This window comes from Cervus canadensis, chromosome 1, assembly GCF_019320065.1.
Source record: "Cervus canadensis isolate Bull #8, Minnesota chromosome 1, ASM1932006v1, whole genome shotgun sequence".
NCBI classification, from domain to species: domain Eukaryota; kingdom Metazoa; phylum Chordata; class Mammalia; order Artiodactyla; family Cervidae; genus Cervus; species Cervus canadensis.
In genome coordinates, this window is record NC_057386.1 from 37,319,947 (window position 1) to 37,342,496 (window position 22,550).

At 55.3% G+C, this 22,550-nt stretch overlaps 1 protein-coding gene across 1 annotated transcript in view; it reads left to right on the forward strand.

The window, feature by feature from the left end:
- The first annotated feature begins 1,653 nt into the window (after positions 1-1,653).
- RTN4RL1 (reticulon 4 receptor like 1) overlaps positions 1,654-22,550 on the forward strand; it is a 73,171-nt gene continuing 52,274 nt past the window's right edge. Inside the window, exon 1 of the mRNA XM_043478290.1 lies at positions 1,654-2,188. Coding sequence (XP_043334225.1) covers positions 2,176-2,188 — 13 coding nt within the window. The 5' untranslated portion in view covers positions 1,654-2,175. The remainder of the gene's footprint in view (positions 2,189-22,550) is intronic.

Consider the following 22,550-nt stretch of genomic DNA (forward strand, 5'->3'; position numbering starts at 1 on the left):
CAGCTGGCGGAGGCTGAGAGAATGCCTTACCTGGGGTTTCTATTGCAAGATGGACCAATCTTCTTAAACTTCAGCACAAGCTTACTTTCTCACCTCTAAGCCATCTACACATTCCTTCCTGCCTGTCCTAGTCTTTCCCCTTCTCAACCTGATGAATTCAGCCCTCAAACCAATGGCACCTCTTCTGTGAAACCTTTTTGGATGGTCTTTCAGCCCCTTACAGAGCTAGCAGAGTCCCCTCCCACACTTTATCTCTTCCTAGCACATTCTAAGATAGCTTATGGGTCTTCCCCTACAGAAGCTTGCCATAAGCTTCTGAAAGTCCAAGTCTATGTTATTGTTGTTATTGTTCAGTCATTAAGTCACATCTGACTGTTTGCGACCTCATGGACTGCAGAATACCAAGCCTATGTAGTTAGCACAAACCTTGGTGTTGCTGAATGCATGTATGGATGAATGAATGATACTGGTCTTCTTTTTGAGCTTCCTAACATGTCAAGTTTGTCTCCAAGGTATCACACGACTCTCTCACTTCAGTTAGATCTCTGCTTAGATGTTACCTGCTCAGGGTGCTTTCCCTGATCGCCTCTTATCAGCTCTAGAACAACACCTTATTTTTTCTTCTTCCAAGCAAGATCTCATCTGGACTTTCCTAAATTGGTCCCTGATAACCGTAAATTTCACAAGGACAGGGACTTTGCCTTTTTCATTGACTGAATCCCAGAAGACTAAAGCTCTATACTGACAGTCCCTCAATAAATGTGCCTTTAATGGGTGACTTAGGCCACTCTTTTCCCCCGTTCAGGACCCCTCTTATCTCAGGCCAGTAGGGGGTGCCGGCCTCCACCCGGGACTGGTCTGGCCTTAACCTTCTCTAAGCTCAGCCCAGCTGGTTCCCAGCTGGACCTGCTTTTTAGGCGGTGCCTCCTCCATTTTCCACGAAGCCCCCGGAGGGGTCTGTATAGACCGAGGGACAACAGAGGCCCCCCCCCAAGCAGAGATAGCCTGGCTGAGCCCCACATCGGTCTTCCCTCGCTAGGATATGCAGCTGGGCCTCCCCAGTGCTTGTTGCCAGGTCTAGATTAGCCAGGGAGCACATCGCACTCGCCCCCCACCCCCCACAAAAAAAGAACAGTGTCCTAGGACTCGGGATGCGATGCGGCTGGGTTTGCCGGAGCTGTCCTGGGCAAGGAGGAGCCGTCGAGCCTCCGAGGAAGAAGCGGAGTCGGCCAGGGAGGAGATGGGCAGGGGTGCGGACTTGTAATCGGGGACTCTGGGCGGCGGTCCTCGCATCCCAGCCGGTGGGCAGAGCGCACGCTACCAGCCGCCTGTTTCGGTGACCTCCATCCGCGAAGGGCGCTCGCCCGGAGGGGGTGGGGCTGCGGGTGCGAGCTTCGGGAAGCCGGAGAAGCCCGGGAGGGGCTCTCGAGTGGCCCGACGACCGGCCCGGGGACGCGGGCCGAGGATCGTCCCCGGGGGCGGGCGCGGCGAAAACACCTTGGGAGGCGGCGCCGCGCGGCTGAGCTCCGCTGCCCTGGGAATAGGACGGCGCTTGGCACCGCGAGCTGAGAGCACTTTCATAAATTTTGTATGGGAGGCGCTCCGTGAGCGGGGGCGGGGAGCGCAGAGAAAGAGGGAGGGAGCTAGCGAGCGGGGGAGGGAGGGAAGGAGGAGAGGTGGGGGAAGCCGGGGGGAGGAAGGGAGGCGCCCCGCTCCGCCGATCGCACGGTCCTGCAAACGCGCGCCGGGCGCTTTCCCCGGAGCTCCGCGGTGCGTGCGAGCGCCCTTTTGCAGCAGCCGCGGCGGCGGCGGCGACCCGAGGGGGCGGAGAGTAGGGGGCAGCGGCCGGGGGGACCAGGGGGCGGCGTCCCCCCTCAAAACCGCCTGCAAAGTGCTCGGGGTTGCAGAAGCAGGCCGCCGGATCCGCGGAGAAAGCAGCTCGCCCCGGGGGCTGCCGGGCAGAGCCGCGGTTGCCGGTGGGCGCCGGTGCCCTCGGCGCGGGGCTCGGGCTCACCATGCCCCTGCGGGGCCGGGCCGCCGGGCACCAGCGGATCCCCGGCTTGCCCCCGCCTCGACGCGCACGGATTAGCTGCAGCCGGCGCCCGAGGATTTGAATCCGGACCCCGGGAGGGAGAGCGCCTAGGCCGACCTCGGAGTGGCGGCCCCGCGGCCAACATGCTTCGCAAAGGTGAGTTGGAGCCGCAGGGGCAAGTTGGAGTTGGCTGCGCACGGGGCAGAGCCGCGAGCCTGGGAGCCGCCCGAGAGCCGCCCGGCGCCGGGGCTCCCGATCTGGGAAGCAGCTCTGGGAAGGCTAGAGGGCTTCGCGGGACTCACCCGCGGAGGGAGTGCTGCTGGGGGAGCGCGGCCCCCGAAGGGGGCTAGTATCGAGACTCGGGATCTGCTCCCTGAATCCAGCCGCCAGGCCTAGAGATCTGGTTCGGCGAGGTCATTTGGAGACCACAGTGAACTACCTGTGATGGAAGGGGAGCCGGCCTCCTGGGACCTTATCTTTGCCGGTATAAAGTTTTTCACTTGCAGCCTCCATCCCCCCTCGCGGACCCACGCCGCCAGCTTCCGCCAATTAGGCGGGGCCGGGGCCGGGGCCGCTTCCGACCCGCGCTCCGGTGCAGCCGGCGGTCAGGCGCCGCGCAGCTCGGGCGCTCACTCACCGCGCGTCCCGGCTTCCCAGGTGGGGCCCGGATGCGGGCACCTTCCCTGCACCACGCTTTGGTGGTCCCCAGGGATGGGCTCTGGGCATCCAGCGGCCGAGGGTTGGTGTCTAGCGCCGGAGGTCCGGTTCCTCAAACTTTCCTTCTGCCTGGAGCGGAGGGATTGGAAGGCGGAAGCCGTGCCAGGAGAGTGCGCTGCCGGTGCCAGGCTTAACTTGAGGACAGCTGCCCTCCCACCCCCGCCCCCGACCACCTCACCACGACCCTCGGGCCGCCGGGCTCCTAGCCGAGCGCTGCAAAGTTGGCGCGGGCGCTGGGGAAGTCCCGCCGCGCCCCCACGTGGCTGTCGCACGGGGAGCGGTCCCCAGGGCCCAGGGAGGGCAGGTGACCACGCCGTGAGCCCGCGGGCTCCGCCACCCGCTGCCCGGGCCTCTGCGTCGTCTACCTCTCTCACCTCCCAGGTCCGGGCGGGCTGCGGCGCCCCGCCGGGACCCCCTCGTCCCTGGCCCGGGCCGATCGACCGGTGAGCCACCCGCGCCTGCGGCTGGCTGCCCGGGCCCTGCGGGAGCCGGCTGAGGTGGGACCTCAGGTAGCGGAGGGGCCTGATCCCTGAGCTCCGCGCTCCAGCCTTAATCCGCCCCTGTTTCCATGGCAACAGACCGAGGTGTCGTAAGCACGGAATTCTGACCTCACAGTAGGATGGGAAAGGAGAAAATGGGCAAGGGGAGGTGACGGGAGGAGGGGGAAGCGAAGTCCAGGGATGGGCGGAGAGGAGCAGATGTGGGGGTGATGGAAGAGACCCCATAAGCTGGTGGGACAGGTGCGTGAAGAAACCACGTCTGCGCTGGAAGCCCTAAAGGCTGTGTGGTGGTCCCACCTAGCTCAGGCCGTCCGATGAATCTGGGTCGCCCCACTGTGTGAATAGCCACCAACTTGTGTGACTTGTATCCTCCACGTGGGTCGGTGCAGTGCAGGGTGGGGGAACGCTGACTGCCTTTCACTGTAGGTGGGAAGTCTCTGCCGCTGGTTGGAGACACCACTTCAAGGATCCACTCCAGTTCCTTTCCCCAGCTAGAAAGGGACCAAAAGTCTTTTCAGCACCCGCCAGTGCTAGCCAGAGTATGTCTGCACAGAGAAGGTGCCTTTTTTACAGAGCTGGGCGCCTTGGACCTGGATCCTGCAAACTTGCCCCAGTGGGGAAGACTTCCTGGGTAGTTCTGAAGGCCGCCATGTCTGGGCTGCAGGTCTGTGATGGAGATAATAGAGAGCAGCTGACATCTCATTTCCCTTTTGGTCTTTTGTCAGTTTACAGTTAAAAATGAGCCATGAAGCAGCCCACGCATTTTATTTATATGGTTGAGGTGTCCAGGGAGGCTTAAGCAGCCTCCAAGAGCCTTTTCTCCCATCCTCGCTGGCCAGAGACCCAGCTTGGGATGAACCCAGTGCATTCTGGGGCCTGCTCCCCAGCGGGAAGCTCCTTAGCCTGCCCAAGAGATGGCCACTGGAGGCTTGGCAGTCACGTGTGTTTGCCACTTGGGCTATTTTTCCCTTCCTGCATAGCTTGGTTGGTGAGAGAGATTCTACCAACAAAGAGGTTTTCACCTGGATTGGCGGGAAGGAAGCAGAGCAGAGAGGTCCTTTGCTGCTCTGGGCCATTGAGTGGGCAAAGGGCTTTTATTTTGGTCCTGGTCTGGGCAAATCTCTCCCTGATCCTGGTCACCAGGACTGGTCTCTCTTGTGCACACATAACACAGGGCACTCAGATTCTCTGTGTGGATTCTAGGTATGTGCCCAGAGACAAAGATATGCCTAGGGCTGGTGGCAAGAGAGGTGGCCATTGAAGTTTCTGCTTCTCAAGTGTTCCCAAAGGCTCCTGGCAAAAATGTCATAGGATGAAAAAAAAAAAAGGTCATAGGATGGATTCAGGTATTTGTTGCAATTTCCCTGCCCGTCGATGCAGAACCCTACATGGGGTCCTGGCCCTGGGGGGAGTTTCATAGTTTAATTATGATTTGGAAAAGGGTTTGAAAGATGAAGAAAGAGTAGCCTTTCCTAGATCCTGGGAGGAGAGGGGACCGTGAGCCCTACCTATCATGCAGAGAACCCCAGAGGAGGAAGAAGGTGAGAGTAGGCATTGGACCACAAGAGTCATGTCTCTGATTTCCGGTTGTCCTATGACAGTTAATATGATGTTGTCCCTGGGCAGGACATTTTAAGAACTGGGGGTGCTGCCTGCATCTCTTAATGAAGACTCTCCTGGCTACAGCCCCACCTCTGTGAATCAGAACAGCCTCAGTCCTCAGTGAATCTTGCTGCTGACCGCGCTGCTAGCTGAAGGCTTCAGCAGCTGCCCTGCTGGCTTTTCCATCTCCCAGCCTAGCCTGGCAGAACCAGGATATAAAAAGCAAATCTCTGGTCAGAGATGAGAGGCAGGCAGGGCAAGCGAGGCCCCGAGCCACTCAGCAACATCTAGGAAGGGAGAGTGGCCTGCTGGGTTTTTGCTTGGCCAGAAGTGGCCTGCTTAAGGTCAGGATCTATGGTTTTCATTTTTAGAGCTATAAAAAACAGAATGCAAATCAACAGCCTCTGGGCGAATACAGAACCTTTCCTTAAAGTTTTTGTCTTGTTAAGCAAGGAAATAGAGTGCCAAATAGGCTTTGTTAAGTGGCAGTCTAATTAATAATTTAAAATCGTGTAGCTGTCTTTCATTAGAATTTATGTGTACATCAACCACAAAATCAGTCAAACACACTCATTTATAAGTTAATGCCATCCCTGAATAATTCAGCAAGAACTAGATCAAGGCCTGCAACCCGGTAAGATGCATTTTGTTCTTTTGGTTTCCATAGCCAGATGGGCTGGCCTGGTGGCTGGATTGGGTCTCCTTTGTGGGAAGAAGGGAAGGTAGGAGGAAGAAGGGACCATGGGGTTGTCAGATGCTTGGTTGATTTGCATTCAGAGGTCCCCTAGGGAATCAGAGAGACTTCATGTGTCCAGGTATGAGCAGGCTCCCCTTAGAGCTGTTAATGTGTAGCCCTCCTTAGCCCCAACGGTGAAGGGAAGTAGAGAGTGTTCCACGGACATCCAAGACATTCCCCTTTCTACTAGAGAAAGTGTAGAGAGGGGAATTACAAGAGCCCTGTATAGAGGGCTGAGATACAAGCCTTTTTAGCCCAAATCTAGGTACAGAAGTGGAGTTCCAGTCTTCCCAGCACAAGTCTGTCCCATTCGAGTAAAGCAGCCCAATGAAACCAATGACACCAAGACAGTTTCCTTAACTGGGAGCTTCTGGACTGCTTTTCCCCTCAAAGTTCCTGGTCCTTACACCAGCAAAGAGAAGCCAGGATGAGGAATTTTAAGGAAACACCAGGTCACCTCAAGAGAGAAGAGACAGAGTTGCTAAATAAAGTCCTTGCATGCATTTTCTCACCAGTGCCAGGATAAAAACAAGGAAAGAAATGCAATGCTCCCCGTTTGTGAGCTAAGACGATGTAGAAAATGTGTTTTGGTTCCGCCCCTGTCGTGCCAACACGAGGCCAACTCCTCACCACAGTTTCCAGGTCTAGTTGCTGCCGAGGAACTGTTCAGGACCCAAACTCCCAGCGTGGACACACTGGCTCCTTTACTGCAGGAATGAACCCGAGTTTCTGGTCTCGGACTCAGGCTGCTAAGCTCGACCCCCACCGCCCCGGAGGGTTCAGTGGCTCTGTTTTAGGAGACCAGGTGGATAACCAGAACAGAGAGTGGACTTGACACGGGGAGAGGTTCTCGGCCAAGTCTGGAGCGAGGAAGTCTCATTACGAAATGGAAAAGACAGGGGAGACTGGTAGGAGTTTTTGCCCCCTGACCTGTGGCAGAGTTGACAGCAGATGGGATCCGGGAGGGAGGCTTGTCGGGCGGTGAGTCCAACTCCAAGCTTTGAAGTCAGGGCCTGAGACAGGACAGAGCAGAAGTTCACTCTCTGGAGATGAGAAGGAGGGGGCAGGCCTGCTGAAGGATGTCAAGAACGGATCTGTTTGGTACCATCTGCAGCGAAGTAGTGGTTAAGGTTAAAGCAGAGAGGCGATGACAGGGAGGGAACAGATGGCCGAGGAAGCAAAATAGCTGGCGAAACGGGAACAGAGCCTCCAGGGACAGCAGAAGGCAGGACCTCCATGCAGAATGCCGGAAGCGGCCCTTTCCTCGGGGTGCACTGGCCAGGCCACCTGGGTAGAAGTGAGTCTGAGAGAGGAGTGATGCAGGCACCCCAGGGGGAGGGCTTGCTCGAGGCTTGGGAGAAGACCGCATGTGTGCTTAGATGCTCAGTCATGTCCAACTCTGCGGCTCCATGGACTGTAGCCCACCAGGCTCCCCTGTCCATGGGATTCTCCGGGCAAGAATACTAGAGAGAAAAAAAAAAAAAAGAATACTCGAGCGGGTTGCCACTTCCTATTCCAGGGGATCTTCCCTGACCCAGGGGTCAAACCCACGTCTCTTGCATCTCCTGCCTTGGCAGGCAAATTCTTTACCGCTAGTGCCACCTGGGAAGCCCAAGCGAACACCTAGGAAGACGTCAACTCCAAGGCGAGGGGGGTCCAGAAGCAGGGACCTCCTTGGATGTCGTCGAACTGGGGTGAAAAGGTACAGTTGACTCTTGGGGTCCATCACTGGAGCAAGGGGAGGCCACTGTGGTCCAAACATGCCTGGCCAAGGCTGCTAGGAGGAGGTATGGATGCGAGCAGGGAATGGGCAGCAGAGAATGGACTGTTCTTCCTCACCTGCCTTGAATCCGATTCCACCGGTCCCTGTCCACATGCTGACAATAGCTGCTTATAATTAGTGACGGGCCAAACTAAGTGGACTCCATGCCTAGCCTCAGGCAGTCTCCACAACCACCCTTCGAGATCAGTCTGTGCTCGTCCCTGCCATACAGATAAGGAAACTGAGGCGCAGACCAAATGAACTCCCTGAGTCTGGGTGATCCCGCTGGCACAGAGTCAGGATGCCACCCCAGGTCTGTCGGCCACCACGCTCTTTGCCTGGCTCTCTTAGCCTCTCAGCGCCACCGCCTCACATGCCCATCTGCCTTGATTTATGTGACATTTGTTTTGCGAGGTGCCGGGCACTGCTGAATCTGAATCACTCATGTCTCATTACAGAGTTCCCTGGTAGTTCCCGTGCACTCTTCTTCTGGTGTTCCTCCAGGAACGTGTCTGGTTAGGACTTGGGGCTCCTGACACCCCGAACCCCTCTCTCAATTGTCCTCCTGCTCTGTCCCCCCACCCTTCTCTCCCCTGCTGCTTCCTGCATTGCTGGCTTCATTGCAGACAGAGATCAGACAATGAAGCATCCTGCCCACTCTCAGGCCCTTCAGGAAGGCGGGGCCCTGGCTTATTAGGGGGCTGGGCACTCTGCATGTGTTGCTCTCCACGGCTCCCCTTCCAGGCTGTCCTGGTGGGGCGACTAACACAGCCATACCCCAGACTAGTTGGTGACTGGGGAGTAATAGCCCCAGGAGGTGGCATTTGGCAGGCTGGATGAGGGGAGGGGGTCCCTCCACCTGCCCCCCCTCCTCTGGAGAGTTCCCATGGCCCAGCCCTGGCCGGTCAGCTGGGCGGTAACTGCGGGTCCTCCACGTAGGTTTTCTCCTGCCCACTTCCAGCCAAGGATGTGTACCTGTGAGACCCGTTCTTCCTGCAGTTTGGAAAAGAAGAGAAGGCGGAGAGTCTAGTGGATCTCATCTTGGAAGCAGAAGAGCACATTCCCCCCTCTCAAGGAGGAGCGCCCCTCTCCTTGGTGGGGTGGGACGGGGTGTCAGAGCTAACAGATTCAGTAGGGTGCTTCAGAACCTGTGATTACGGTCTAATCAGTTGGTGAAGTTGGGATTCAAACCTGCAAACATCCCCTGCTAGGTGATTCAGAAGAGGTGCTGTGGAGGCCTCCAGGCCCGCCCAGCAAGAGAGTTGGCACAAGGCTTTGTGTGTGTGCATGCAGAACCATACCTGGCAAGCGTGCAACAGGTTCAGGGAGTGCTTGCCAGAGATCCCCGATGGCAGAGCTGAGCTTCCCGGGCACCTAGGTTGGCACTCCCACCACTGGGACCCCTGGCAGCATGAGTGGCTGGTGAGCCACTCAGTGGGGGGTGCCCTGGGAGTGGGCGGGCGGGCCAGCACTGTGCATGCCACATATCGGGAACAGAGCTCCAGTGGGTACGTGGCTCGCCCACCCACGCAGGGGGGTGGGCACGACTTGTCATCATATGTCTGCCAAGGGACAAAGCACTAGAGCCCTCAGAGATGAGGCCTCCTGGTAGCTCCCTGGGCTGATTGCACAGGGCAGTGGCTCTGTGGTTGGGGTGGATTTGCAGGAAATGGAGCAAAAAATTCTTCCTCGAGTCAGGAGGAAAGCAGAGTTCCCAACTCTCAGCCCACGGAGGTGGCATGAGAGTTGCTACTGCCTCTGAAATTGTTGGAAGCAGGGTTCGCCATCTCTCTCTCCGGGCACCTGAGCCAATGCGTGCATCATGAAGGGGGCTTTTATGCAGAGATTCATGAGGCCCTAGGGGGAAAATTGGCATTCTTCTTAGGATGATTTATTTATAGGGCGATTGGATGATGGGGATACGGAGGCTAAGGTGCCTCCATTAGTGAGGATCACACAAGGCAGGAAGCCTTGCTCTGCTTTTGACATTTCATGAGGCGACTCCTACCAGGGAGCTGCTTTTTCTTTTAGAAGGTTTTACCTTTAATGTTCTATTCATGGCCTTGTCTGAGCAGGCTGGGAGGAGGAAGGAGCAGGCAGCGCGGGGGGCTTTGGGGGAGACAGGCCAGGGTCGGTCACTCCGTGGCCAGCATGGGGCAGCTGGGGCAGGCTGGGCACGGGGCGAGGGCTGTGGTCACGGACTGGCAGCCCGCTGGCCGGCACGCCGGCCATCTCCGCGGCCTGTGCAGCAGGCAGCCCTCCACGTGGTGTTTACTCTGCTGTCTGTCTCTGTCTTCACTGGCCGCCAGACTCCACCCGTAGCAGCAGCCTTTCACAATCCTGGCTCTGGCCTGGCCAAGGCCCTTTTCTCGCTGTGGACTCTGGGGCTGTGGACAGGATCCCAAACTTGGAGCCCCGGGGCTGCATGTGCTTCCGTCTCTGTGACTGACTCACTAGGACCCCAGACGCTGAGCCTCAGTTTCCCCATCTGTCATATAACTAGGTTGATGGTTTGGCAAATGTTTTTTGGCAGTAGGAGAGTTTCTTCAAATGACGTCCAGTGTCAGAGCCCAGAATATAAAGCAGAGAGCACAGGTGGCCCTGGTGATACCTGGCTCAAGGGGCCTCCTCCTCTGGCCTTAGTGCTGACCTGGAAGCGCCTCCAGTTTGGGAGCTGGGGAGCCCCCTGTGGTCCCCCCCTAGCAAGCAGTTCAGGCAAGAAGGCCACTGGCTGTGTCCTGTGCTGTGCGCGGACCCAGAGGACACCACACGGCCCACAGGCCTGGGTTGGAGCTCGCTCCCGTGCAGCGGGACTTGGACCCCTTGTGACCACTTAGCTCGCTGGGAGAAGCTGTCTGCACTTGGAATCCGCTTGCCCTTGCCTACTGCTCACCCCTCAAGGAGAAGAGATTCAGTGGTCACTCCTCTGCTGCCCCTCTGGCCTGATTCTGACCCTACCGGACACTCTCCTCATCTCACCTGACCTGGCGGCCCTTGACTCTGTTGGCCGTAGTTTCCCTCGACTTCCCCCATGGCAGCTCCCCTGGTCTTTCTCCTGCTTCTGTGGCTGCTCCTTCTCAGCCTTCCTTGCCAGCTTCACTACCTCCTGCCATCCTTCCAGTGCGGTGCCCCCTGGGGGCATTGCCCTGGGCCTGCCTTCTGGGGGTGTCAGCTCAGCCCTGGGGATGTCAGCTTGTCTACTGCTGCAGGGTCCATTTACTGACTGCTTCCCCTCCACGTCTTATTGAGAGCTAAGATGTTACTTCTGACCTCCAGGGCCATCCATCCAGCTGACCCCCCCACCCCCAGATGTCTCCACTGGCATCCGCACAGGCCCCTCAAACCTGGCATGTGTGAAATGATGCTCCTACTTCAACGCTGAGCTCTGAGCACCCTTACTTCTTCCCCATTTCTCCCATTTCAGCACATCCTGGCAGGTACCATCAGTCGGAGAACTGGACCCACGGATGAGCCCCTCGCCTCACCCCACCTCTCCCCACGAGTCCATCGAGCAGTGATGCCCCTTCGCCCTCAGCATCCTTCACACCTCCCTTCCCTGCTTCCACCCTAGCCTTTGCCACCATCCTCTCCCGGACCACACCAGCAGCTCCCCTGCCCCTACTCCTGCCTTCACCCCATCCAGCCTCCACATGGTGGTCAGAGTCTACAGTGCCACAGATCTTGTCCTTCCCTTGTTTAAAAACCTTCAGTGATTCCTTGCATTGGCGGTCAAGTCCTCCTCTCTTGTCCCAGCGACAGCCCCACTAAACTCTCCTCTCCCCACTCCCCACTTTGAACTCTGAGGTCCAGGTCTAATGACCTTCTTTCAATCCCCCGATGGAATTGTTCTCTCTCTGTCTCATCTCTAAAGATTTGCACAAGCACCCCCTGCTGCACAGAACACCCTCTGCTGCCTTCTTCCCCTTCACGCTCATCCTTCAGGATTCGGCATACACATCCCTTCTGCTGGGAAAACGTACCTGGGCTAGGGGAGTGGTCCTTGGTGGCCAACTGTTCCCTGTACTCCCGGTCACAGTACTCAGTCTATTTTATTGCAATTATCTTTATATCATTAGCCTTCCCCACTGGAGGGCAAGTTCCATGAGGAAACAGCTTCCTCTTTACCCCCCTCCCCCGACCCCTCCAGATCTGCTCTCCACTCTTCTCCACGTGCTGTCTGTCCTGGGAGCTTGTTTTGTTGAACTTCAGCCATGAGCTTCCAGCCGAGTTCAACCGATGGGTGGGTCACGATGGACTCTCTGTGTCCCTCCATCACAGGTCGCCCAAAATTTCTCCCAGAAGTACAGCCTGAGACAAGGGTTCAAGCGCAAGTCTCTATTTGGGAAGGATCCTAGGGAACACTCGGAGATGAGTGGAGAAGTGAGACAGAAGGGAAGAAGCCAATAGCAGGTGTGTTGTCTGAGCTCTGAGCACCCTCACCCCTTCCCCATTTCTCCCATTTCAGCATCTGCACCATCATCCTTGCAGGTACCATCAGTCAGAGAACTGAACCCACGGATGACCCCCTCACCTCACCCCACCTCTCCCAGAACTCAGACCCACTGGGGAATTTCAGATACAGTCTAGAATATGCACCTCAAAGTTATTTCACCCCAAGGGGAGGGAGCTGGGTGTTTATACACAACCCCAGTCCCTCACTGGGTGAGTGTTGTTCCCCTGAAGGGAGCAAAGAAAGTTTCTCTGCTAGAGAAGGCCCTCAGGCAAAGGAATGCAGGTTCTGGCAGTTGGATGTCTGTCTGGTTTGTGCTGAACCAGTGAAAGTTCTCCCAGCAGCTCTGTCTCCACGCTCAGTAAGAGCTCCCTCCCCTCACTCAGCCCCAGGGATGGAGGGTTGGAGGGATGGGAGAGCTGGGGTTAGGGGAGGGGGTGCCATGGAAGGAGGGAGGGGGCTGAAAAAGACACTATCTATTAGAGTTTCCTGGGGCTTCCCTGCTGGCTCAGTGGTGAAGAATCTGCCTGCAATGCAGGAGACCTGGATTCGATCCCTGGGTTGGGAGGATCCCCTGGAGGAGGGCATGGCAACTGACTCCAGTATTCTGGCCTGGAGAATCCCCAGGGACAGAGGAGCCTGGTGGGCTACAGCCCATGGGGTCGCAAAGAGTTGGACACGACTGAGCCTAAGCACACAGCACACACACCCCTGTTCTCATCATCATGATGTACTCATCAAATTACTCAATCTGACAGTGCTCTGTTTTTCCTACCAGGACCCGACTTAGTACAGCATCCTGCAAAAAATAAAATGTAGCACGAGTATGACATTGGGTAAACAGTATTGAATCAATAACTAATGTCGTGTCTTTATGAGTTGACTGGCAATGTTGATTGAATGACTGTACACGTACGTTGGAACACAAGGAACCTAGTATCAAAACCCAATTTTTAAATTGCTCTGTAACTGCAAGAAAAATTAAATCATGATAACTTAGGGCTTAAAAAGAAAAGAAAAGAAAACTTCGTATCAGGAACTAGGAGAAGATATTTTTTCTTTCCTTTTTTCTTTCTATTAATTTTTTTAATGTTAATGTTTATTTATTTATTTTTGGCTGTGCTGGGTCTTCGTTGCTGCCCAGGCTTTTCTCTAGTTGCGGTCAGTGGGGGCTACTCTTTAGTTTCGGTGCATGGGCTTCTCATTGCGGTGGCTTCTTTTGTTGTGAAGCGCAGACTCTAGGGAGCAAGGGCTTCAGTAGTCGCAGCACATGGGCTCAGTTGTGGCCCCCAGGCTCTTGAACACAGGCCCAGTAGCTGTGGCGCCTGGGTGGGCCTAGCTGCCCCTCAGTCTGTTGGATCCTCCTGGATCAGGGATCGAACCTGTAGCTCCCGCATTGGCAGGTGGGCTGTTTACCACTGAGCCACCAGGGAAGCCCTAATATTATTTTTTTTAGTGAGGAGGGTGGAGAAAGGTGTCTCACAATTTTCTCTGTCCAATGCTTCATTAAGAGCAGAAAAGGCAGGTAGTATTAGCCCCAAGTTACAGATGAGAATACTGAGGTGCAGAGTGGCCACTGAGCTTGTCAGGGCCCAGGGCTGTTGCTGCCTCACTCCAGCCCTGCTCCACTCCTCTGCAGGAGGAGGAAGCTAACAGGCAGAGAAAGACTGGGCAACCGGGCCACAGAGGACTTCCAGCAGGGCAAGAGCTGCGCTGGGGGAAGAGGCAGCACTCTCACTCAGAAAACTTTAGGGCTGGACTTGGCAGGTTTGTATGGAACAACATTTGCACTATTGATTCCGTGGCAAATGAAAAACCTCTCGTGGACATTCTGGGCTTCAAAGATCTGAAATGTTTAAATGAGGCTGGACCGAACATGAGGAGATAAAATTGCTAGGCCAAGCTGAGCTCAGATGGTGCCTGGGGTGAGAACATGCTGCCTGTTTTGCCTTCTCTCCCGTCTGTGAAAATGACTTTTACTTTGAACCACTTCCTCTCCTTGCAGGGAGGGCTCCCGGGTTGCTGCCCAAGCCTGTGGTTGATACCGAATCTCTGAGCAGGGGAGAGAGGCTGGGACAGTTCACGGGGCCACGCTCAGGAGAACACGCCAGCCCAACGGGGACTTGCACCACCAAACTGGGGGGCGGCAATTGGCCCTGGGGCTGCCTCGAGGTAGCAGTGGTTATCATCTCCCTGTAATTGGCCCACTGCCCCTGGTGGGCTGGTATTTCTGCCTTCAGTGAACAAATGCGATTACAGTGATTCAAGATAGCTCACTGGAAATGGGGAATTATTGCAAAGAGATGCATGGCCTGGACTCCAGAAGCCTCCATGAAAGGGGGTCCCTCCAGGAAGGAGCCTCTCTATGATCCCCCTCATGGACTCTTCTTCCACCCAAGCCAGCTGTTACTGCCCCGACCCCACTGTCTACACTCATAACTTTTCATCTCTCATAAAGCCCAATATGGCCACCCAGGGTGGCTTCTTCCTCCTCTTCTTTTTTAAAAATTTACTTATTTGGCTTAGTTGTGACACATGGAATCTTTGATCTTCATTGCAGCATGTGCAATCTTTTAGCTGTAGCTGTGGGATCTAGTTCCCCAACCAGGGATCAAACCCAGGCCCCCAGCATTGGGAGCACAAAGTCTTAGCCACTGCACCACCAGGGAAGTCTCTGGGCTGCTTACTCTTCAAGATGGCCTTTCACCCGCCTCCTCCCACCACTTAATTCCCCCACATCCTTGGTATTCTCGGCTTTATTTATTTATTTAGGCCATGCCACGCAGCATGAAGAATCTTAGTTCTCCCACCAGGGATTGAACCCCTGCCCCCAGCAATGGAAGTGTTGAATCCTAACCACTGGCCCACCAGGGAATTCCTATTGGTATTCTCAGCTTTATTTCCCAGAAGGAAGACCCCAGCTGAGCCAGCCATGTTTTCCATGTCAGACCATGTTATAGATTGTGGTCACCCATGGATTATCTGTCCATAGATGAGCTGAACACCTTTTATCCTGTCAACCAAAAGAGGTATGGGAGAACTCCCTCTGTTTGACAAACATTAAACATTTATTGAGTGCCTGCCTTCTGCTCGCCTGGCCCTGAGGATGAAGCAGTGAACAAAAACCAAGTCCACTGTTCTCATGAAACTTCCATTCTAGTGGGGAGAACAGACAATAAACAATCAACCAGGACTTCCCTGGTGGCCCAGTGGTTAAGAATCTGCCTGCCCACACAGGGGAATCAGGGCTCGACCTCTGGTCTGGGAAGATCCCACATGCCTCGGAGAAACTAAACCGTTGTTGTTGTTGTTCAGTTGTTCAGTCCTGTCCGACTCTTTGCGACCCTGTGGACTGTAGCTCGCCAGCCTTCCCTGTCCTTCACCATCTCCCAGAGTTTGCTCAAACTCATGTCCATTGAGTCAGTGATGCCATCCAACCATCTCAGCCTTTGTCATCCCCTTCTCCTCTTGCCTTCAGTCTTTCCCAGCATCAGGGTCTTTTCCAGTGAGTCAGCTCTTCGCATCAGGTGACCAGTGTATTGGAGCTTCAGTGTCAGAATCAGTCTTTCCAGTGAATATTCAGGGTTTATTTCCTTTGGGATTGACTGGTTTGACCTCCTTGCTGTCCAAGGGACTCTCAAGAATCTTCTCCAGCACCGCAGTTTGAAGATATCAGTTCTTCAGTGCTAAACCTTTTTTTATTGTCCAGCTCTCATATCTCATATATGAATACTGGAAAAGCCATAGCTTTGACTATATATGGACCTTTGTAGGCAAAGTGCACAACTACTGAGGATGCGAGCTTCAACTACTGAGCCCATGCACCCTAGAGCCCATGCTCTGCAACAAGAGAAGCCACCACTCACCGTAATCAGAGAAAGCCCACATACAGCAACGAGGACCCAGCACAGTCAAAAAATAAGTAAAATAAGTGGGAAAAAAAACACCCAACAACAAAACCACCAACCAACTATATTCTGTTAGGTGGGCGTAGGTGTTTAGAAAAAGAAAAGTAACAGAGGGTTCATTAAAGAACAGAGGGTGACCAGAAGAACAGAGAGTGGCTGAGAAGTCTTTCTGATAAAGTGACATTTGAACAGAAGCCTAAGGGAAGTGAGGGAGGGCTCTCTTTCACTACCAAAGCTGCTTCTGCTTGGGAAAACCTCTCGAGATGGAGGAAAGCAGCGAGTCAAAGGCCTGAGGCAGGAGTGTGTTTAACACAATACCTGCTGCCTTGCGGGCTGGAGCTGTGAGCAGGGCACACTTTCTGAGATGAGCCCGTGGAATAGTCTCAGGTTCCTTGGGAGAGGACCAGAGCTTCAGGGTCAGCCCAAGCCCATCAGTCATTTGGCCAAGGGGGAGGAGCCAAAACCCAGACCAAAGAGAGAACTATGGCAGATGGGGAGGAGGAGTGGTGGGTCTCGGGCTCCCCCTTCCCACTGAGGTCAGACACCGCTCCTCCTGGACTGCTAATGGGGTCCAGGCACGAGGTCCGAGGTCAGGTCCCATGAGACCTTGCGTTTTACACAGAACTTAGATTTCTGTAACGTCTTATCTTTTTCACCTGCTGCCTCATTTATACACCAAACTTCTCTCCCCAGAGTAACATTTTTGAACTTCGCAACTAATGCGGACACATGGCAGAAAACACTGGAAACCCACAGATTGGCAAAAAGAAGAAAATCACTGTAATCCCACAACCCAAAGGGTGGGAACGCTTACCCCTCCCAGGCTGTTTGGTGCATCCTTCCTTCTATCACATGAAATGTGCCCCATCTTGATGAATTAACAGTAGTTCTCAAACGCCTTTCTATTGAATGGCTGCAGAAGGTGCCTCATCTGACTGCCATCCTCTGACTTGTGTGTGGAGGCTGTTTGCTGCTTTTTGCTGTTAGAGACCATGCCACAGCCTACATCTTTATATATGCCTTGGTCCATGTGCTGTGTGGGCTTCTGGGGCAGGAAAAGGAGAGAAGGGTGAAAGGTCAAGGGCTTCCTAGGGAAGCCATCCTGGGAGGTCAGTAATGTCCCTTAGGTAGGCGGGCTTGACACTCCCCCAAGCAGAAGACAGCCAGACCCTAAGTCTTTTAGTTGTTCGGAGAGGAGGGTGTGTGTGTGTGTGTGTGTGTGTGTGTGAGTGAGTGTGTTGAGGCCATGGACATGGTACAGGTCTCCAGTGAAGGGGGCTGTGAGCACATCAGAGGGGGAAGATGAATAGAGGGCATTGGCTTTCCTTGCACTTGGGGTGGCTTGTGGCACCAAAAACTCCTGAGGGTGGAACATGTGAAAGGGTAGGTTCCTAGCTTCCGATCTGGACCAGGGAATTGGTGTGATTTTTACAGATTTGCAGGTTCTTTGGTGCTAGAATAGACCTTATAACTCAGAAAAACCGACGCCCAGAGAGCCCTGGTGGTTTGCCCAGCATCACACAGCATCAGGTTGCTGTGTCCCATAGCTTGTCCACGGCATACTGGCTGGTAAGATTGGTCCCACGCCCCTCATCTGTCCAGGAGCCCTAGGCCCAGCCTTTCCTTGTACCTCTATTTCAGAGGAGCCCTCGTTGGTGACCTCTCCAGCTATGCTAGTGGCTGTCCTTGCTGGATGGAGGCTTGCTTCTGAAAGTCTGGTGGGGAGAGCTCAGTCCAGGGGTCAGCAATCGAGGCCTTTACCTCCAAGTAGGGATCAAGCATGTGGGATCTGGTCCCAAGTTCAAGTCCTGGGAATGACCTTATTTCTCTGAGCTTGACTTATTCCATCTGTAAAGCCAGGCTACTAAGAGTACCTGTCTTGGAGGGTTGTGAAGCTTACGTGAAATGATGCTGATGAAGTCCGTGGCACTTTACTATGACCCAGAATGGGCGTTCAGCCAATGCAGCCGGAGTATGAGTAGCATGCATGGTAACCCTGTGCCCTCCGTCCTGTGGGCCAGAACTGACCGCCCTTTGAAGCTTTGCCTCTCTGTGTCCAGGGCTGAGTCCGCGTGAGTGGACAAAATGACACAGGCCAGCCCTGGCAGGGGGAGGAGTCTCAGGGATGGGTCACCTCGTTTAGGGAAGACTGGCCATGTCCTCAACTCTCTGTCCCCTCTGCCTAGAGTCTGGGAGGAGCCCCATAAGGCAGTGCAGGGGGCAGGGCTTTGCAAAGCATCCCCGTGTGGTTTTCGCTGGCTCAGGAAAGTAAGAAGAGGTTGAAAGCCTCCCCAGAAAACTGGGACATCATCCACCAGCCACCGGCTCACAGCCCTGACTTCTCCTCAGCTCCTTCTTCCTTCCCCCCAAAGCAGGTTCTCCCTGATCAGAAAGGAAAACGTCTTCTTGCCTGCTGCTTCTCAAAAGTATCCCTGGTCTGCTCACATTTGCCTGCTGTCTTCGTATATTGAGCTGAGTAGCTGGGAGCTGAGGCTGTGGAGCCAGACAGGCAGGAACCAGGGCCCTGCTCTGCCATTTACCAGCTGCCTGACCTTGGGCAGTTGCTTTTAATTCGCTGGGCCTCGATTTCTTCATCTGAAAAGTGGGGCTAATGCCAGTTGCCTCTCGGGGTTCTGAGAATTCATGACAAGGTAGGAGGAAAGGGCCTTCCCGGCAGGTAGCAAGTCCTCATGAGATGTTGCTGCTCTTCCGTCTTCATCAGCTCCATCTGTTGGCCAACAGTCCTGTACCGAGGCCAGGCTCTGCGAGTCTTCAAGTACCGAAATGAATGTCATGGTCCGCTTGCCAGTGGCTTTGCCTCTTGGTCTTTTTCCTCATTGTAGATCCCCTTCTCCTCTCCCTCTTTATTTATTTTTTTTCCCCTCTGTTTAAGGGCCCCATCTGGCCCTGATGTGAAATCCGCAACAAAAGAGGCTAGGGGTGTATACCTGCCTGGGGGATCAGGCCTAAGTTTGCCCTACAGGACGCCTGGCATCTTTGCACCAAGCTGGTGACCTGCCCCTTGCCCCCTTTCCAATAGGCTGATTCAAAAGGCTGATTCGGCCCTGGTGAGAGAAGGGTGTGTCTGGGGAGCTGGCAGTGCCCATGGGCAAAGCCCTCAGAAGCCTCGGGCAAGAGCTGTCACCTCCTTCACAGAAGAAGCAGAATCGATTTCTCTCTCTCTCTCCACTCCCTCGAAAAGAGCAGCAATGAGGGAAGGGGCGGGAGTGGGGGCTGAATTGGTGGAGGGTTTGCCTGAGAGAGTAGGGGGCGGGAAGGGAGTGGAGAACAGCTGGGGACACATGCTTGCCTGGGCCCAGCCCCTGCAGCCCCAAATGAGGGCACAGATCTTTCTCGTCCACACCCTCTCCTCCACTGAGAAGGGGTCTGTCCGGCTCCTCCCAGTACTTGGGGGTACGGAGGCTCCCTGGTCACAGGCTCTTCCCAACCCACTGGGAACTGGCCAGGGAGTTTTTTTTTTTTTTTTACTAACAAGCTCGCCACATTACAAGCATTACAATTTCAACAGAAATAACCAAAAAAGAAAAAGAGAAAGAAAAGGGAAAGAAAATAGTCCTTGCACAAATGCCACTGCAGTGTCTGCCAGGACCTAAGATCTGGTACTATCTATTTTTTAATAATTGAGGGTAATAAATATGTATTTCTTTCTCCTCACCCCCCCCCCCACCCTCCGCAGCTTGTCAGCTCCCTGCGTCTCTCCTCTGATCAGACCAAGTCTTCCCCAAGCAAAAAAAAAAAATCCTTTAAGCAAAAAGGATTAAAGCCTAGAAAGTAGGTCTGCCTGAGCTCTTCTCCTTCTCCTCCCGCCCCCTCCCCCAGGGTTGGTGTAGAAAAGCCCCTCAGGGGACAGGAGGGGTGAGCAGGAGGCGGGCTCATGCTGCAAGACCCTGGTGAGGGCCTCAGGAGCTGAGGGTCACACCAGCTCCCTCCCTGCGGCCCATTCAGTTCCAGCTTCAGGCAGCCCAGCCCAGCCCAGCCTTCCACTGGTCTCTGAGGAGGGGCTAACCTGAGAACCAGGGTCCCCCAGTCCCCCACAGTATAAAACATAGAACAGAGGGCTTCAGTCTCTGTTCCAACTTGGCTTTGTGACCTGGCTTTGTGCTTTACGGTCCTGTGTGACCTTAGAGTGAGCCCCTGAGCCTCAGTTTCTCCATCTGTAAAATGGGAATAAATAGTACCTACCTCACAGAGGACGGAATAAAATAAAGATAGCCCAGTGCTTAGCACATGGCAAATACAAAACAAAATTATTATTTTCATCCAGTTCTTCTCAGACACAAAAAGTGTTAAAAAGCAAGTGTTAGTCACTCAGTTGTGTCCGATTCTTTGAGAACCCATGGACTGTATAGCCTGACAGGACAGGATCCTCTGTCCATGGGATTCTCCAGGCAAGTATACTGGAGTGGGTAGCCATTCCCTTCTCCAGGGGATCTTCCTGACCCAGGGATCGAACCATGGTCTCCCGCATTGCAGGCAGATTCTTGAAGAGAGCAGTCTGTAATCTCCCCCATCCTAGTGGCTTTCCAGTTTCCAAGGGCCTGCTAGGCACAGTGGTTTTTCATGCATCCCTTCTAGAACCCCAAGAAGAGGGGGTTAAAACTGAGGCTGGGTGGTGTGGTTAGGAGCCTTGCCTAAGGCTGGTGGATCAGAGGAAATAGAACTGGAACTCCAAGTAGGACTTGCATCCCATCCCCCATTCTGGTCCTGCCAACATTCCCTCCAGTGCATGTGACTTCTGAGAGGGCACCCAGTATCCCTGACTCTGGGCCCAGGTACCAAACCAGGAATCAACCCCAGGAGGATCTGGCCTGGCCGGGAAGGGAGGGCCTGGGCAGGGGCAGCTGTGGCCTTCCTCAGCAGCCCCGCCTTCCTCCCCTGCAGCTGCCAGCCTTTGCAGTTTTGCTGAGGCAGCAGCCCCACCAGGCCCAAGTGGGCCTCCCTCCCTCTGAGCTGGGCACATGCACGCAGGGCTGGCTGCAGGTGGCAGGCTGCGAGCTTTTGCACCCACATGGGCCCAGAGCCCCTGGCAGGCCCTAGTGCTCTGTGCTTTGCCACTGGGCCTTGAGGGCCCCCGTGCCCACCCCTGGGGACAGCCCTGCCCTGGCTGCTCTGGGCCCCAGGCAGGAGAGGAGAGGCAAGGCCGCCAGGCCGGAGGGCAGGAAAAGCGGGGAGGGAGGTGGCTATTTATAGCCAGCTTTGCTTTTGTTCCTTTTCCAGCAATGCTTCTCTTTAAATAGGAGCAGGGCTGGAGGCTGCAGCTCTTCCCCAGTTGCCTATATACAGTCAGTGCGCATGTGTGTGTGCCTGTGTGTGTGCGGGTGTGCAGGGGGACACACAAGTATAGGGATGAGATGTCGGTGGATACTTCAGTGCACGTGCATATGTGTGTGTGTGTGCATGTGTGTGTGTGCGCGCGCAGGGATGGGATGAGGGGACAGTCAGCTCTGTGGGCACGTTCACCAACTTGTGTGGAGGTGGAGAGGGGTGTTCTTTGTGTGTGAACGTGTGTGTACTAGCACATGCACATGCATGTGTAGGGATGGGGCAGCTCTCTGTATGCATGTGTGTTTTTATTAGTGGACACACGCGTGATGGGTGCCGCGGCCACTCTTTAGTTGTTTTGTTGGGGGGGGGTGATGTGCACACATACACATGTAGAGATGGGGTTGGGGTGGGCTGGGAATTTGTGGGTGCACCTGCACGTATAGAATGTGATGTGAGCAGGACTTCGTGTGTGTGTGTGTGTGTGTGTGTGTGTGTTAGTCACTCAGCCGTGTCGGACTCTTTGTGATCCCACGGAATGTAGCCCCCTCTGTCCATTGAATTCTCCAGGCAAGAATACTGGAGTGGGTAGCCACTCCCTTCTCCAGAGGCTCTTCCCCATCCAGGGATTGAACCTGAGTCTCCTGCATTGCAGGCAAATTCTTTACTGCCTGAGCCGCCAGGGAAGCCTGGAGCAGTCCTTTAGGGTGGGTCTATGTCCTGTAACAGGATTGTGGGGGAGTAGTCACCGTGTGTGTCTGTGTGCGCGCGCATGCGGGTAGAGGGCTGGAAAGAGATGACAGCTCTTATTGTGTGTACAGCAGACTATAGGCTCGCTGAGGGCAGGGACCCTGACTACGCAGCACTCTGCCCCCGCCGCACCTGTTCCGACTGGGGAACACTAAACGGATGACTAGCAGTTGTGTGTGTGACCGAGTAAGCCTCCAGGAGGGTCCTTTCTGGCTGCAGAGGAGTGTGCCAAACCCGCGCATCCAGCCAGCAGTGTTAGAGCACCCCCAGAGCTCCCCGAGGCCCAGACTACTCCCATTTCTCTCCGTTTCTCCGAAGCCCGCCAGGCGGGTGCTGGGAGCTCGCCAGGGCGTTGGCGTGGCGCCGCCTTCTGTAGAAAAGTGAAGCTCGACCAGATGCTGGGCGAGCCTGGTGAGGAAGGGCCCGGGCTTTCGGGCGGTTGTGGGTGCCCAACCTGGCCCCGCGTCTCCTTCTCTGCTTCGGATTTCACATCTGTGCAATGGGCTAGTGCAGCTGGCTCAGGGGTGCTGGGGGGATCAGACCCGGGAGGACTGAAGATGCGGTTTAGCCCAGACCGGCGCTCCGGCAGCGGTCTCCGATCCCGGTTGGGGTCTGCGGGCAGGACGCAGGTGGGCGAGGGAGCGAATCGCCGAGCGCCCGGCCCCTCCCTGGCCGCCGGCCTAGGCGTCCTCGGGGTGGGAAGCGTTTCCAGGGCGGCCCGCCGCTCCCTCGCGGTAACCCAGATCTGTCACCGCGGCCCAGCGGCTCGGCAGCAAATCCCCGCCCCTAGAGGGGTCGACCGGGGGCGGG